This window comes from Salvelinus namaycush, chromosome 10 (assembly GCF_016432855.1).
Source record: "Salvelinus namaycush isolate Seneca chromosome 10, SaNama_1.0, whole genome shotgun sequence".
In the NCBI taxonomy this organism is placed as follows: domain Eukaryota; kingdom Metazoa; phylum Chordata; class Actinopteri; order Salmoniformes; family Salmonidae; genus Salvelinus; species Salvelinus namaycush.
The window spans coordinates 36,745,130-36,759,947 of record NC_052316.1 but is presented as its reverse complement, the minus strand read 5'-3'; the positions used below and the strand labels follow the sequence as shown (position 1 = coordinate 36,759,947).

The 14,818-nt window shown below is 43.9% G+C and overlaps 3 protein-coding genes across 4 annotated transcripts; 2 read left to right on the top strand and 1 right to left on the bottom strand.

Moving 5' to 3' along the window:
• Positions 1 to 316: 316 nt before the first annotated feature.
• Positions 317 to 3,442, top strand: pars2 (prolyl-tRNA synthetase 2, mitochondrial). 2 transcript variants are annotated; one of them, XM_039002820.1, is made up of 4 exons: positions 317 to 423; positions 1,522 to 2,123; positions 2,260 to 2,631; positions 2,701 to 3,442. In XM_039002820.1, the coding sequence occupies exons 2-4, from the start codon at positions 1,545 to 1,547 to the stop codon at positions 3,139 to 3,141; spliced, it is 1,392 nt and encodes a 463-aa protein (XP_038858748.1). In that variant the 5' UTR covers positions 317 to 423; positions 1,522 to 1,544; the 3' UTR covers positions 3,142 to 3,442. The 2 variants fall into 2 exon arrangements, with proteins under 2 accessions (XP_038858748.1, XP_038858746.1); XM_039002818.1 differs by having other exon boundaries at positions 2,260 to 3,442.
• Positions 3,443 to 4,942: 1,500 nt separating this feature from the next.
• ttc4 (tetratricopeptide repeat domain 4) lies at positions 4,943 to 9,101 on the top strand. The gene is made up of 10 exons (XM_039002821.1): positions 4,943 to 6,079; positions 6,465 to 6,582; positions 6,683 to 6,844; positions 6,935 to 7,012; positions 7,143 to 7,267; positions 7,369 to 7,455; positions 7,574 to 7,815; positions 8,301 to 8,385; positions 8,506 to 8,588; positions 8,688 to 9,101. The coding sequence occupies exons 1-10, from the start codon at positions 5,966 to 5,968 to the stop codon at positions 8,785 to 8,787; spliced, it is 1,194 nt and encodes a 397-aa protein (XP_038858749.1). The 5' UTR covers positions 4,943 to 5,965; the 3' UTR covers positions 8,788 to 9,101.
• Positions 9,102 to 9,934: 833 nt separating this feature from the next.
• On the bottom strand, positions 9,935 to 14,045 carry ttc22 (tetratricopeptide repeat domain 22). Its single transcript, XM_039001739.1, has 8 exons — positions 13,864 to 14,045; positions 12,843 to 13,227; positions 12,692 to 12,747; positions 12,465 to 12,580; positions 12,192 to 12,310; positions 11,608 to 11,769; positions 11,245 to 11,397; positions 9,935 to 10,468 (listed from the first exon to the last, which is right to left on the bottom strand). Exons 1-8 carry the CDS (start codon positions 14,043 to 14,045, stop codon positions 9,935 to 9,937), a joined length of 1,707 nt encoding a protein of 568 aa, XP_038857667.1.
• Between the last annotated feature and the right edge of the window lie 773 nt (positions 14,046 to 14,818).

Sequence of the window (14,818 nt, the reverse complement as noted above, 5' to 3'; positions counted from 1 at the left end):
AGGCAGCAAGAAAGCTAGCTAACTAACTTCACGCTTCAGTTTCTTGTTTCATATTACTATAGCAACATGCTCCTCCCATAAAACGGATAAGATTATGATTGGTCAGGACAATTTAAGAACGACCCCAGTTCGTGCATAGATCCACGTTTTTGGGACTCTGTTGTCTGCTTTTCTGGACAGTGCTTGTCCATAACATAAATGCATCCGTTTTGAAAATATCATTTTGGATTTGTTTTTAAATGAAGACGTTTTAGCTAGCTACTCCAGCACGGTAGGTGGCAGTACACAGGTGATAGTTGTCCACGTGGGTCGACATCCCTGTCGAAGAAGAGTACGCACGGCTAGCTAACGTTATTTAGCTAATAAACTTCCTATGAGTCAAGTACCAGCTCATCATTACTCTCGTTCGGTTTCATACACAAGGTGAGTTGCTCTCGTGCTTGCTCTCGAATTGCATTGCAGAGCAAACTAGCTACCTAACGTGTTTGCTAACATCTAGCTAGCTAGTTATACCTGCCTGGCTAGCTACATCTGAAAGGTTGAAGGCATCTAGCTAGCAACCTGGTACTGTCAATGGTTACAAATAGATGACATTTGGATAACGTAATCGTTTTATGGTTTATTGCATTGCCTAACAAAATAAGTGTCAATGTTTGTTTACTTAGCTAGCTTTAAAACCGTTCTTGCTGACCTTGGGGTTATATCCTCAATCTATTTTTATACCATACAAAAATATAACCGCAACGATTGAGTTATAGTTCATATATGGAAATCAGTCAATTGACAAATTAATTAGGCCCTAATCCATGGATTTCACATGACTGGGCAGGGGAGCAGCCATGAGTGGGCCTGGGCCCACCCACTGGGGAGCCAGGCCCAGCCAAACATAATTATTATTTCCCCACAAAAGGGGCTTTATTACAGACAAATACTCCTCAGTTTCATCAGCTGTTCGGGTAGCTGGTTTCAGATGATCCCGCATGTGAAGAAGTTAGATGTGGACTTCCTGGACTGGCGTGATTGCATGTGGCCTGTGGTTGTGTGACCGGTTGGTCGTACTGCTAAATTCTCTATGACGTTGTTGGTGGCTATGGTAGAGAAATTAACATTAGATTCTCTGGCAACAGCTTTGGTGGACATTCCTGCAGTTAGCATGCCAATTGCACACTCCCTCAACTTGACACATCTGTGGCATTGTGTTGTGTAACAAAACTGCACATTTGTGGCCTTTTTATTGTCTCCAGCACAAGGTGCTGTGTAATGATAATGCTGTTTAATCAGGTTATTGATATGCCACACCCGTCAGGTGGATGGATTATCTTGGCAAAAGAGAAATTCTCACTAACAGGGATGTCAACAAATTTGTGCACAATATTGGAGAAATATGCTTTCTGTGCGTATGGAACATTTGTGGGATCTTTTATTTCAGCTCATGAAACATGGAACCAACACTTTACAAGTTGCGTTTTATATTTTTGTTCAGTATATGTAAAACAAGTCCTTGATTTCTCATATTTCTAGGATATTGACACCAGTCTACTACAATGGAAGTCCTAATGCATCACCTTCGGCAGAGAATCTTACCCCACCTGCCCAGAGCCTTCACCACTCCTTGTAAGAGCCATTCAAGCTGTGCTGCTGGACATGCTCCAAAGCCAACCCCCATTGACTCCATCTCCCGACCTAGCACACACCTTCCCCTAGTATCCCGTCTCTTCCAGCCCTCCAACCTGCGTGATGTGGGGCAGGAGAGTCGTGCTCAGGGGGAGATGACCTGCAAGAGCCAGAGACTGATGCAGCAGGCAGGTCTCATCCACCCTTCCAACCCTGGCTGCTACTACTTCCTCCCAGCCACAGTGCGCTCCATGGAGAAGCTGGTGAGGCTGATCGACCAGGAGATGCAGAGGATCGGTGGGCAGAAGCTGGACATGCCCAGCCTGTGCTCTGCGGAGCTGTGGAGACGCAGCGAGCGCTGGGACCTGATGGGAAAAGAGCTGTTCCGCCTGAGGGACCGCCACGGAGCTGAGTACTGCCTGGGCCCCACCCATGAGGAGGCAGTGACAGAGCTGCTGGCCTCCCAGGGAACCCTGTCCTACAGACAGCTGCCTCTAATGCTTTACCAGGTATAGGCTACAGTATGGCACCAGATTATACCTTATTCATTAGTTTATTCAGAGTGGGCCTTCTTTCTTCTTATCGTACACTTGGGTTTATATTATAATGGTATTAAACTGATGTGTGTTTAATTTGTCTATGCAGATGACCCGCAAGTTCCGTGACGAGCCAAAGCCTCGGTTCGGGCTGCTACGGGGGCGAGAGTTCTACATGAAGGACATGTACACGTTTGATGTGAGTGAAGAGGCTGCCTACCACACGTATGAGTCTGTATGTCAGGCTTACAACCGTCTCTTCTCCCGGCTGGGCCTGCGCATTGTTCAGGTCCAGGCAGACACAGGGAAAATCGGAGGTAAACTCTCCCACGAGTTCCAACTTCCAGCAGACATCGGAGAGGACAGACTACTGGTCTGTGGGAGCTGCTCCTTCTCTGCCAATGTGGAGACCATGGAACCAGGCCGGACTGACTGCCCACAGTGCCAGGCAGGCACACTGGTGGAGTCCAAGGGCATAGAGGTGGGTCATACATTCTACCTTGGCACCAAATACTCCCACATATTTAACGCCACCTTCAATAACACCCAGAACAAGCCTGCTGTCACTGAGATGGGCTGCTTCGGGCTGGGGGTGACCCGGATCCTTGCTGCCGCCATAGAGGTGATGTCCACCGAGGAGGCTATCCGCTGGCCTGGGCTGCTTGCCCCCTACCAGGTCTGTGTTCTGCCCCCTAAAAGGGGCAGTAAGGTGGATGAGGTGGCTGGTTTAGCTGAGGAGGTGGCCCTTTCTCTGGGGGAGGCTCTGCCCAGCCTAAGAGGTGAGGTGGTTCTGGATGACCGTACACAGATGACCATTGGTAAGAGGCTGAAGGATGCCAGTCAGCTTGGATATCCCTACGTGGTGGCATTGGGGCAGAAGGCTACAGAGGAGACACCCAGGTTTGAGGTGATCTGTCAGCAGACTGGTGAGACTATGTTCCTCAATAGAGATGGACTGGTAGACCTACTCAGACGAGTGGAGACGGTCTGAGTTGGACTGATCTTGACCTGGAGCTGGACTAAACTATTGAACTCTGTGGAACTCTATTGCTCCTCTGAAATGGGCATGCTTGTGGTTGGGTGGGATGATTCGTGGTAAAGAGGCTACTGCTCAACAGCCCTATACCTACTAAGGCCAATCTAAGTCTGATGCAAACTGAGCTGGACTGATCTATTATTACACTGTTATGGACATGTATGTATGTGTGGGGTAGGGTGGAAGTACCCCTTGATCATGACTCTCAGTTCCATTACATTACACATACAGTTGTCGGAAGTTTACATACACCTTAGCCAGATACATTTAAACTCAGTTTTTCACAATTGCTGACATTTAATCCTAGTGAAAATTCCCTGTCGTAGGTCAGTTAGGATCACCACTTTATTTTAAGAATGTGAAATGTCAGAATAATAGTAGAGAGAATGATATATTTCAGCTTTTATTTCTTTCATCACATTCCCAGTGGGTCAGAAGTTTACATACACTCAATTAGTATTTGGTAGCATTGCCTTTTAAATTGTTTAACTTGGGTCAAATGTTTCGGGTAGCCTTCCACAAGCTTCCCACAATAAGTTGGGTGAATTTTGGCCCATTCCTCCTGAAAGAGCTGGTGTAACTGAGTCAGGTTTGTAGGCCTCCTTGCTCGCACATGCTTTTTCAGTTCTGCCCACAAATTTTCTATAGGCTTCAGGTCAGGGCTTTGATGGCCACTCCAAAACCTTGACTTTGTTGTCCTTAAGCCATTTTGCCACAACTTTGGAAGTATGCTTGGGGTCATTGTCCATTTGGAAGACCCATTTGCGACCAAGCTTTAACTTCCTGACTGATGTCTTGAGATGTTGCTTCAATATATCCACATAATTTTCCTCCCTCGTGATGCTATCTATTTTGTGAAGTGCACCTGTCCCTCCTGCAGCAAAGCACCCCCACAACATGATGCTGCCACCCCTGTGCTTCACGGTTGGGATGGTGTTCTTTGGCTTGCAAGCCTCCCCCTTTTTTCTCCAAACATAGTGGCCAAACATTATGGCCAAACAGTTATATTTTTGTTTCATCAGACCAGAGGACATTTCTCCAAAAAGTATGATTTTTGTCCCCATGTGCAGTTGCAAACCGTAGTCTGGCTTTCTTTTGGCGGCTTGGAGCAGTGGCTTCTTCCTTGCTGAGCGGCCTTTCAGGTTATGTTGATATAGGACTTGTTTAACTGTGGATATAGATACTTTTGTACCGGTTTCCCCCGGCATCTTCACAAGGTCCTTTGCTGTTGTTCTGGGATTGATTTGCACTTTTCGCATCAAAGTACAGTCATCTCTAGGAGACAGAATGCGTCTCCTTCCTGAGAGGTATGATGGCCTCGTGGTCCCATAGTGTTTATACTTGCATACTATTGTTTGTACAGATGAACGTGGTACCTTCAGGCATTTGGAAATTGCTCCCAAGGATGAACCAGACTTGTGGAGGTCTACAATTTTTTTTCTAAGGTCTTGGCTGATTTATTCTGTTTTTCCCATGATGTCAAGCAGAGGCACTGCGTTTGAAGGTAGGCCTTGAAATATATCCACAGGTACACTTCCAATTGACTCAAATGATGTCAATTAGTCTATCAGAAGCTTCTAAAGCCATGACATAATTTTCTGGAATTTTCCAAGATGTTTAAAGGCATAGTCAACTTGTATGTAAACTTCTGACCCACTGGAATTGTGATACAGTGAAATAATCTGTCTGTAAACAATTGTTGGAAAAATTACTTGTGTCATGCAAAGTAGATGTCCTAACCGACTTGCCAAAACTATAGTTTGTTAATTAACAAGACATTTGTTGAGTGGTTGAAAAACTAGATTTAATAACTCCAACCTAAGTGTATGTAAACTTCCGACTTCAACTGTAAGTCAATTGGACGAAGGCGTCTTCTGTACAAGGAAGTTTTGTTAAGAGCAGCGACGCTCGGTCTTTACATTAACACGGATCGCTTGCGGTACGGTTTTGGAAGCATACGGACCTTAGCTTTCATATCAGCAAGGAAAAAATAAATACATTAATAAAGGTTCAATTGATACACACCTTTTATAGGGTTAGGGTTCCCGCATGGTCATATTTCCATGTTACAGAAGACAGAGTGGACTACCTGTGCTAATTAGCTATCTGAGTCTCCGAACACCTGTGTGTAAATGGAAGATGGACGCCACAAACGTGTTGTCACTTAAAAATACTGTCATCTGCAACTGTTAAAACCGGTTAAGACGGTGTACAGTAAGTGTGTATTTTGCATTTGTGAAATGATTTTTGATGTGATATGAAAGTAGAGGGATTTAGGTTTCTAGAACCGTACCGCAATTGAGAATCGATTCACATTTAGATGGGAGTATTTGGCTGTTTAGGATTCCAACGCCAATTCACCCTTTAAACAGAACATGTAAATCCTTGGACTAAGAAATATTAGGCTCCTTTAGGCCAATATTGGGCCGGTGGAAGAGGATCAATAATTGTTCTCAAATTACGTTGGTTCATTAGTCATGTCTGATGTCTGTCATTAAAAATATTTGTTTTCATCCGGACTCGGTCAGATACAGAAACACGAGTCATAGACACACATTGCAGCGGAACTATTGTATCAAAACTCTAACTGTTCCCCCTACGGAAACTTTTTGATATTGCACCGCAACGTTCACGTGTAAACAACTTTTATGATTTTGTTCTCCATACTTTATATAGACATATTTCTTGTCATATGTGTCGCTTCAGTAGTCAATAATAAGAAACCGTAAATCAGCAACTAGTTTAATCTTCAAATACATCCACCTTATTTGGAGTGAATATGGCTTCACTATCACAACAGGGCGATGATAGCGACGATGGCATGGACGACTTTATGGAGAAATTCAAGAAAGAGAAATATAGCAACGCCTTTTCCGAGAAGAACTGGGAAGAGGTAGTAAAGACATGTAACTAGCTACATCTCTACAAACACGACTGATATAGCACTGACAGTTTTCAGTCATTACTCTCATTGGAGTGATGGCTAGCTAACGTTAGCTAGCTAAACAGTCATATCTAGCCATCTGTGGATGGGCGCTAACGACAAATGTTAGCTAGCTAGCTAGAATACTATTAAATGTGTTTAAATGGCTAAACCATTTTGATATAAAACAGTTTTTTACATTTTGTCATACTGCCAGTCTCATTGATTGTCTAGCTAGCTAGTTATGTTAGTTACTGGCGAAGAGTCGTACACTCAGCTATGCCCAGAACTGTCCCCATGGTTTCCAGAGGCCACAGGCTTTACTACCTATCTCATTAATTGCACTGTCCTGCAGGAGTTCGATAAGGTGCCTATGTTCATGAAGACAGCGCCTGATGAGATTGACCCCATGAAACACCCGGAGCTGGCTGCTATTCAGTCCATCATCCACGACGATGACAGACCACTAAAGGGTATGGTAGCCGTTGCTGTACTTTTTCTCCACTCCTGAGGAATGAATTGGCTGTCACAATCAAACCCAGAGTCAATGGTTGTTTCCTTATTTCTACTCAGAGCAAGCCGAGAGCCTGAAAGATGAGGGGAACGACTACTTCAAAGAGAAGAACTACAAGAAAGCTATAGTGTCCTACACAGCCGGACTGAAGAAGAACTGCAGTGACTCTAATGTCAATGCCATCCTGCTCACTAACCGAGCGGCAGCACACTTCCACCTGGGTACAGACCTGTTCTTAGAACTTACCCATCTGTAGATCTCATGATATTGGTCTGGGATGTTTGTTGCAGTCACTCTCTCTTGCCTTGCAGGTAACATGCGCTCTGCACTGAATGATTCTGTCACTGCAAAGAAGTTTAAACCAGACCACCTCAAAGCATTAATTAGAGGTTTGTCCATAGAATAAACATCAAATTTGACTATTCTACTGGAAGACACATCTAGACACTGAACATTTGCTATGAGACAAATTCTGTATGCATGACTCCTCTCTCATTCTCTTGCTGTGTGTCTGTGTAGGTGCCTCGTGTTGTATGGAGCTGAAAAAATATACAGATGCCCTGCTGTGGTGTGAGGAGGGGCTCAAGCTACAGCCCACAGACAAGAAGCTACTGGAGCTGAGAGCTACAGCAGATAAACACAAGGTATATTACATGCCTTAATATGGCCTTGACTCACTTCTATTGTGGAGTCCAGTCCATATTTTAGATGATCCTATGCTGAGATGGTTGTATTTGTGGTTTAGAGAGCAGCAGAGAGAGATGCAAGGAAGGTGAAGGTTAAAGAAAAGAAGGAGCTCAGTGAGAGAGAGGCTCTGCTGGCTGCTATAAAGGTGAGCGAGATCATAGTCACACAAGACACGCATCCGACCACATGATTCCTTCATAAGGAGGGTTGACGAAGGAACTGCCGCATGGCAATACATCGTTTTTATGACACATGCTTTACAGGAGCGTGGCATCAAGTTACTGAAGCCTAAGCAGCGTCCTAAGCGCAGCTCTGACAGTGAGGATGATAATAGAGGCTCCTCTAGAGCCATGGCAGGCCTGGACCTGGACGGTCTGTGTTCTGTGGAGGCCACAGGGGCCACAGTGTTCCTGGATGAACAGGGTGTCATGCATTGGCCAGTCCTCTTCCTCTACCCCGAACACCAACAAACAGACTTCATCTCAGCCTTCAGCGAATCCTCCAGGTATGATTATCTCTCCTCTCTCTCTCAACAGAATGTGGGGTTGGAAGGGTCTACATAAAATCAGACAGTATGGTGGTTTGTAGATCCTAGAAATCATCCAACCCAATACTCTACAAGATGTTTAAAGTAGAACCAACATTACATTGCTGATGACCAATAACATTCAAAATAATACAGATTTTATATACTGGGTGGTTCGAGCCCTGAATGCTGATTGGCTGACAGCCGTGGTATATCAGACCGTATACCACGGGAATGTTAAAACATAAATTTTTACTGCTCTAATTACATTTGTAACCCGTTTTATAATAGCAATAAGGCTCCTCAGGGGTTTTTGGTATATGGCCAATATACCATGACTAAGCACTGTGTCCAGGAACTCTGCGATGAGTCTTGCCTAAGAACAGCCCTTAGCTGTTGTATATTGGGCGCATACCACACCCCCTCGTGCCTTATTGCTTAAACATAACATTTGCTTTTTTTAGCTTTCTTGATCACCTGACTCTCATGTTTGGAGAGGAACTCCCACCTTGGGACACTAACCGGAAGTACTCTCCCCAAAACCTCCAGGTCAGTAGTTTTTACTTTGATTTATTGGTTTCATTGAACAGTTTTGGGGTTATATCCTCTATCTCTGAAATTGTGTTTTCCTTAGTTGGTTCTGACAATTTTGCCATTCTGACTCCTTAGCTGTTCTTTGAAGACCACGAGAAAGAGTCCTTATATCAAGTCAATCCAGAGACGCCTCTCATTAAAATCCTTCAGCATAAAAGGTACGGAATGTATTTTTTTCTCACTTGTTTGAACTCACTTGTATACTGTGACTTGCTAATTGCTTTCTCATGGCTGATCTTTCCTGCTTTTTTTGACAGGTGTTTTGTAAAAGCAGGAACTCCCAGCTTTGTCATTCTGGTAAATGGGTCGCCGTTTTGCGAGAAGTTCTTATCAGAAAGGAAAACCCATCGACTGTAATGACACACCTCATTAATCAGCCTAGACCTGTCAATCTCACAGACTACTGGTATGAACTCTTTCCCACCAATCGGAAAGGACTGCTCTCCACTCCCTGCCCAAAGTATATGTAAAAGTGTAGATTTGGTTATTTTAAGAGAAGAGATTAATGTTATGGGAGCCTTTATATTGTTCCAGATATCTCCAACATACTCTGTGATTGGCAAGATTGCAGTGTTCATTAGATCAAATTCTATATGAGTGTTTATCTGGGAACCTGTCATAAAATCTGTTATAATCAAGTCACTATTACTAAAAGGCCTTACAACAAAGTATTGGAATTTGTTTGTGTCACTTTCTTTTCACTGTCTCAACATAACATACTATGATTGTGAAAGCCAAACCAACCCATATGTTACACATGTAATTGACAAGACTCAATCTGACTAAACCAGCTTTTCTTGCCATGTAAGAACATTTGCCAGCTGCTTGTGTGTTAGTGCACTGTAGTACCCAAGCAGCATTACTCAGTAAGCTGGCTGGCTTTATGAAAATACTCTTTATTTTGGGGTCTGTAGAACATACCTGGGACAGGTTAAACCAATAAGCTTCAGAACAGTGTTTCCCAAACTCGGTGCATGTTTTTTTTTTGCACAAGCATTACTCAGCTTATTCAAATAATCAACTAATCATCAAACGTACATTATTTGTATCTGCTGTGTAGTGCTAGGGCAAAAAACTAAATGTGCACCGAGTTTGGGAAACACTGCTTTAGAATTATCACCATTGTTGGGAAGATATGGTTCATCATTAAAATGTTAGGCGTGTCCTCATTGCTTCCTGAATGTCTCGGATCAGCAGTCTATTTATCTTATATAAACTCCTTGGATGACTGATGCACATTCAGTTTGAGTTGATTCAAGCAAGACAAAATAGGCAGAAACAGGGATTCCAAAAAAGCAGTTGTGCACAGATGTATTTTACCATTTCACTTTAGAACATTGCATGATTAATACAAAGTCTTTTGACACAAGGCAAGCTCCTCATTGGAACGAAGAAACAGTAAAATGACACACTTCCTGTCATATTGGGAACACTAAAGAAAAGGAACCCGGCTGTTCAATCAGTGCTTGATCTTTGCTAGTTCTCTATTGACATTAGACACCGCTCACATGGACATAGACTTGGCCAGTGGTCTCTTCCTGGCTGGCTGGTTGGGTTGCACAGTCTCCAGAAGCCTCCTGACCAGCTCTAGCCTGCCCCTGCTGATCAGAGCCCTGGAGAGCTTGGTCACCTCCCCGGTGTGTGCCCTGCACAGGCTTCTCAGCTCAGCCTGCACCGCGTCCTCTGGGTACCTCTCCTGGGCTCTCCGTACCCACACCTCCAGCTGGGTGATGGCGGGCCGGGGGTCGGAGCCACTCTGAGTGAATAGCCCCAGCAGGGCCTCCAGGAGGCAGCGTAGAGCCATGGTGTCCCTGCTGCCAGGCCGCTCCAGATCCAGGGCCCTCTTGAAGCAGTCGGCTGCATTCTGTTCCTCGCCCTTCAGCAGCAGACAGCGCCCCCGGAGGAGGTGGAGGTCCGGGAGGCTGTCCCCCGGGTCACACTGCAGGGCTTGAGAGAGGGACACCAGGGCTCTGTTTAATGCCCCCTCATCCACAAGCAGGCTCTCCTGAAGGGCATCCACACCCATGTAGTAATACACCTGATAAGAGACACACAGATGTATTATACTGTGTAGTAATACACCTGGTAAGAGACACACAGATGTACTATACTGTGTAGTAATACACCTGGTAAGAGACACAGTTGTATTATACTGTAGTAATACACCTGGTAAGAGACACACAGATGTATTATACTGTGTAGTAATACACCTGGTAAGAGACACACAGATGTATTATACTGTGTAGTAATACACCTGGTAAGAGACACACAGTTGTATTATACTGTGTAGTAATACATCTGGTAAGATACACACAGTTGTATTATACTGTGTAGTAATACATCTGGTAAGATACACACAGATGTATTATACTGTGTAGTAATACACCTGGTAAGAGACACACAGTTGTATTATACTGTGTAGTAATACACCTGGTAAGAGACACACAGTTGTATTATACTGTGTAGTAATACACCTGGTAAGAGACACACAGATGTATTATACTGTGTAGTAATACACCTGGTAAGACACACAGATGTATTATACTGTGTAGTGATACACCTGGTAAGATACACACAGTTGTATTATACTGTGTGGTGATACACCTGTAGTAACACCTGCATTCATTTGTTTGCCTATCACAGCAACACAATGACACATTACTGTATGTCTCACTAGATATTCTGTTTTTCTTGACAAGTTACTGTTGATCTTTCACTCACACGGCTTATTTCTACGTGCCCGATGTGACTGCTGTCAAAGTGCTTGCAGTGTCTTGTCAAACAGCAGAGAGCAGCACACACATCCCCACTCACCTGTCCCATCTCCAGGTGTGTGCGTAGACAGGGGCGAACACTCAGCACCCTCTCCAGGTCTGCCTTGGCCTCAGTCAGCCTATGTCTGTCAGGGAGCCCACCCTGTCCCTGTTTAGCCCTCTCAAGATCCCTCACATAGGCCATCACATTGATCTGAGAATAAAAGCATGTCTGTTTATGTAAATGTTGTGTGTATTCTGTGATTGTCATGTAAGTCCATCCCTGCGAGTGTCATGTAGAGTTTAGATTTACTATTTGGTTTAGTATTAACATTATTGAAGTGACATTTCATATTACAATAGTGTCAAGTGTTAAACTGAGTTGAACATTGTGTTTAGACATGTTAGGGTTACTGTAGTGTACCTTGGCGCGGGTGCAGTAGGCCTGCCAGTTGAGTTCAGGGTCAGGCAGCACATTGAGAGCCATGTTACAGATCCCTGTGGACATCTCATGTTTTCCCAGCAGATAGAACACCTTGGCCAGCTGGTTCAGGATGAACGCATCGCCTGCAGCTAGTTTTATGGCCTGCAGGGGACAATCAATATTACATTCGGTTTTACAATAACCTGAAGAATGACAGGGCTATGCTCTCTTTTTAAAACCTGGCAGGTGCATAACAACCTATAACCCTGCATAAGGGCTTATGAGAACTTTTCAACCCCGCAGAAGAACTGAGGGAAGATACGGTAGTAGACTTCTTGAGCTGGCGCCAAGTTTATAGCCCTTTATACAGTAGGTGATGAGGAAGCAGACATATCAGCTAATCATTATGCAAACGTTCATGATACACTGTCATCTGAATGGCTCTGGCAGCTGTGAGGATTATGATGCCACTAAGCAGTCATTAGAAGCATTAAAAAGCAAGAGTCAAGTCCCTAGGGCTTTGCTTTGGCTTTACGGCTTGTTCTAGTTTATAAGTCCCACTTTTCTGTGATTGTTGTACGTACAGTTCCGAAGCAGGACAGGGGGTCAGAATCAGAGTAGCCACAGTCATGTACAGACATGGGCACAGTGGAGAATTCTTCTTTCCTCTCTAACATGATGCCTATGTAGCACCAGGATAGTGCTGTGTGGGTGAGGGGGTCAGGTAGAAACATACTGAATGATTAATCAATACATTTAGGACAGTAAGACACAGCACTCATCTTGTGGGTTCAGATGGAGAGAGAGCAATAATAATGTATTATTTTTTCCCCCTATCTTTCTTCCTTCTTGTATACCTTTGTGATGTGTTTTCTCTGACTTCAGGGTCTCTGTGAGCAGCTTCAGTCCCTTGTTGTAGTGAAACAGTCTGGAGTAGTCCGAGTCCTCCTTGTTCTTTACAATATCATCTAGTCTACAAAAATAGATCCATTTGCTTTATATTGTTCTTACACATGAGCTTGGTGATATTATTTTCAAATGTATTTTCTATGAAAAGATTTGAAACATTCAAGACACAATTTACCTAATATAGATTGTTGCCATTTTGAAATACCAGTTTCTCTTTTCTTCTGTTGGTATCTAAAAAAATAAGCAACATTAACCTTTACTAAATCAATATATTACTGTAGATGTGAAATTACATTCTTCGTAAGTAATCTAACATGAGATCTCACCAGCTCTCCCCCATAGTCCAGAGCTCTGTTGTATAGGGTCAGAGAAGCAGTCAGTCTTTCCCTCCGATGTTCCTCTCTGTCAAGCTCTATGTCATAAGGATGAGCATAGGCCTGCTCTGCCAGGCACCGGGCTGCAGAAAGCCTGGACTCCGCCTGACCTGCCTGCCCAGCCTCCAGACCCATGAGCTGGGACAACTTCTCCACACACTCCCCTGCATCCAGCTCCCTCTGGAGGCGGTCGTACACGTAGCCAAGGTTGGCCCAAGCGTTCAGGTTCCCCGGGTCTTCTTTACAGATGCTCATGAAGGTCTCCTCGGCCTGCTCCAGCTGGTCCAGATGGAAAGCCAGGAGACCCAGGAGGTTACGGACACCATACTGGAGGTACCTGTAATGTTTTGAAAACAATAGTCCAGTCCATGTATTATTCATTGTACCAGCTAAAGGGAAATTAGAATTACAGTTCCATGTTTTACTCCAGCACTCTTTGAGGTACCTAGCTAGTGATCAACAATGTAACTGCCAAAATAATGGAAACGCTTGAGTTAAATGAGGGATACAAAGTATATTGAAAGCAGGTGCTTCCACACAGGTGTGGTTCCTGAGTTAAATAAACAATTGACATTCCATAATGCTTAGGGTCATGAATAAAAATCTGCAGGGCACAATGGTCAATGAATAGTTTAATGAGTATGAAAACGATGTAACCATATGCAATGGCCATCTGTCACCAGATCTCAATCCAATTGAACACTTATGGGAGATTCTGGAGCGGAGCCTGAGACAGCGTTTTCCACCACCAATCAACAAAACACCAAATTATGGAATTTCTTGTAGAAGAATGGTGTCGCATCCCTCCAATAGAGTTCCAGACACTTGTACTATTAAGACACGTAACACTTTGGTGTTTCCTTTATTTTGACAGTTACCTGTATGTACACCCATGATTTCAGTAAAGTTCAATTAACAATATCAGACATCCCAAATTCCATCCTTATAACCATAAGATAATATGTTACAATACCCAACTTCTGCCTCCAGCTCAGCCCCCAGAGAGTCCACCTTCAGCTGGGTGTCCCTCCTCCGCAGCTCCCCCGGCCCGCTGGGCTCATGGTTCAGGTTGAGGTCCAGGTGGAAGTGACCTGGAATGTACGCCATGCCATCAATGAGGGACTCAATGTCCTCCTCTGTGTTGCCTTCCTTCATGGCTTTCTCCTGTTTATTAATCACATATTTATCTAGGTAATTCATTATCTTTTACAATTACTACCTGAGACTCATATGTCCCCATATACTACTGCTGACTGTCAGAGTCAACTGGCTGTTTTCTTCTTCCTCCAGAGGCAGACTGGTAATACAGGTTAGGTTAGGGAGTAGGGAGGGGAAGGAGTAAGTAACCTCATGCAGTGGTGTACTGTACTCCCATGCCTAGCTGGCTTAGTTGGCTACCTCCCTCTCCATTCTTCTCATTTGAATAGTACATTTGAATGTGATTGAACATTTATGACCCACTTTTTTGTGTTTCTCTTTATGATACAATACATTGAGATGTGGTTTGAATATCTGACTGATAATCAGTAGGGCTATGGTCTTCTTTTATGGCTCACATGTCAGCATGGGTTTTTACAGACTAGGAGAGTGGGTTATTGCTTTAGACAGGTGTCCCAACAACAGTAGGTAGGTTGACTTTCACTCAACCTTTTAAAACAATCTTTTAGAAGGTGCTTACATCAGCTTTCCTCTTGCCTGCTGTCTCCATGGTAATGACAGAACGTGATCCATTAGGCTCAGCATGAACAGTTTGAGAGAGAGAGAGTGATGCAGTTGGACAAAGAGCCCTTTGACTTGGCTCATGTGCTTAGATGAAGTATGCAAATATCCTCAATCTCAGTGAACTCAAATAAACACTAATTGTAAACAAAGGTGATCACTCTTTCAAAACTCATACTAATATTTCAAAAAGTATTTGTTGCATTACG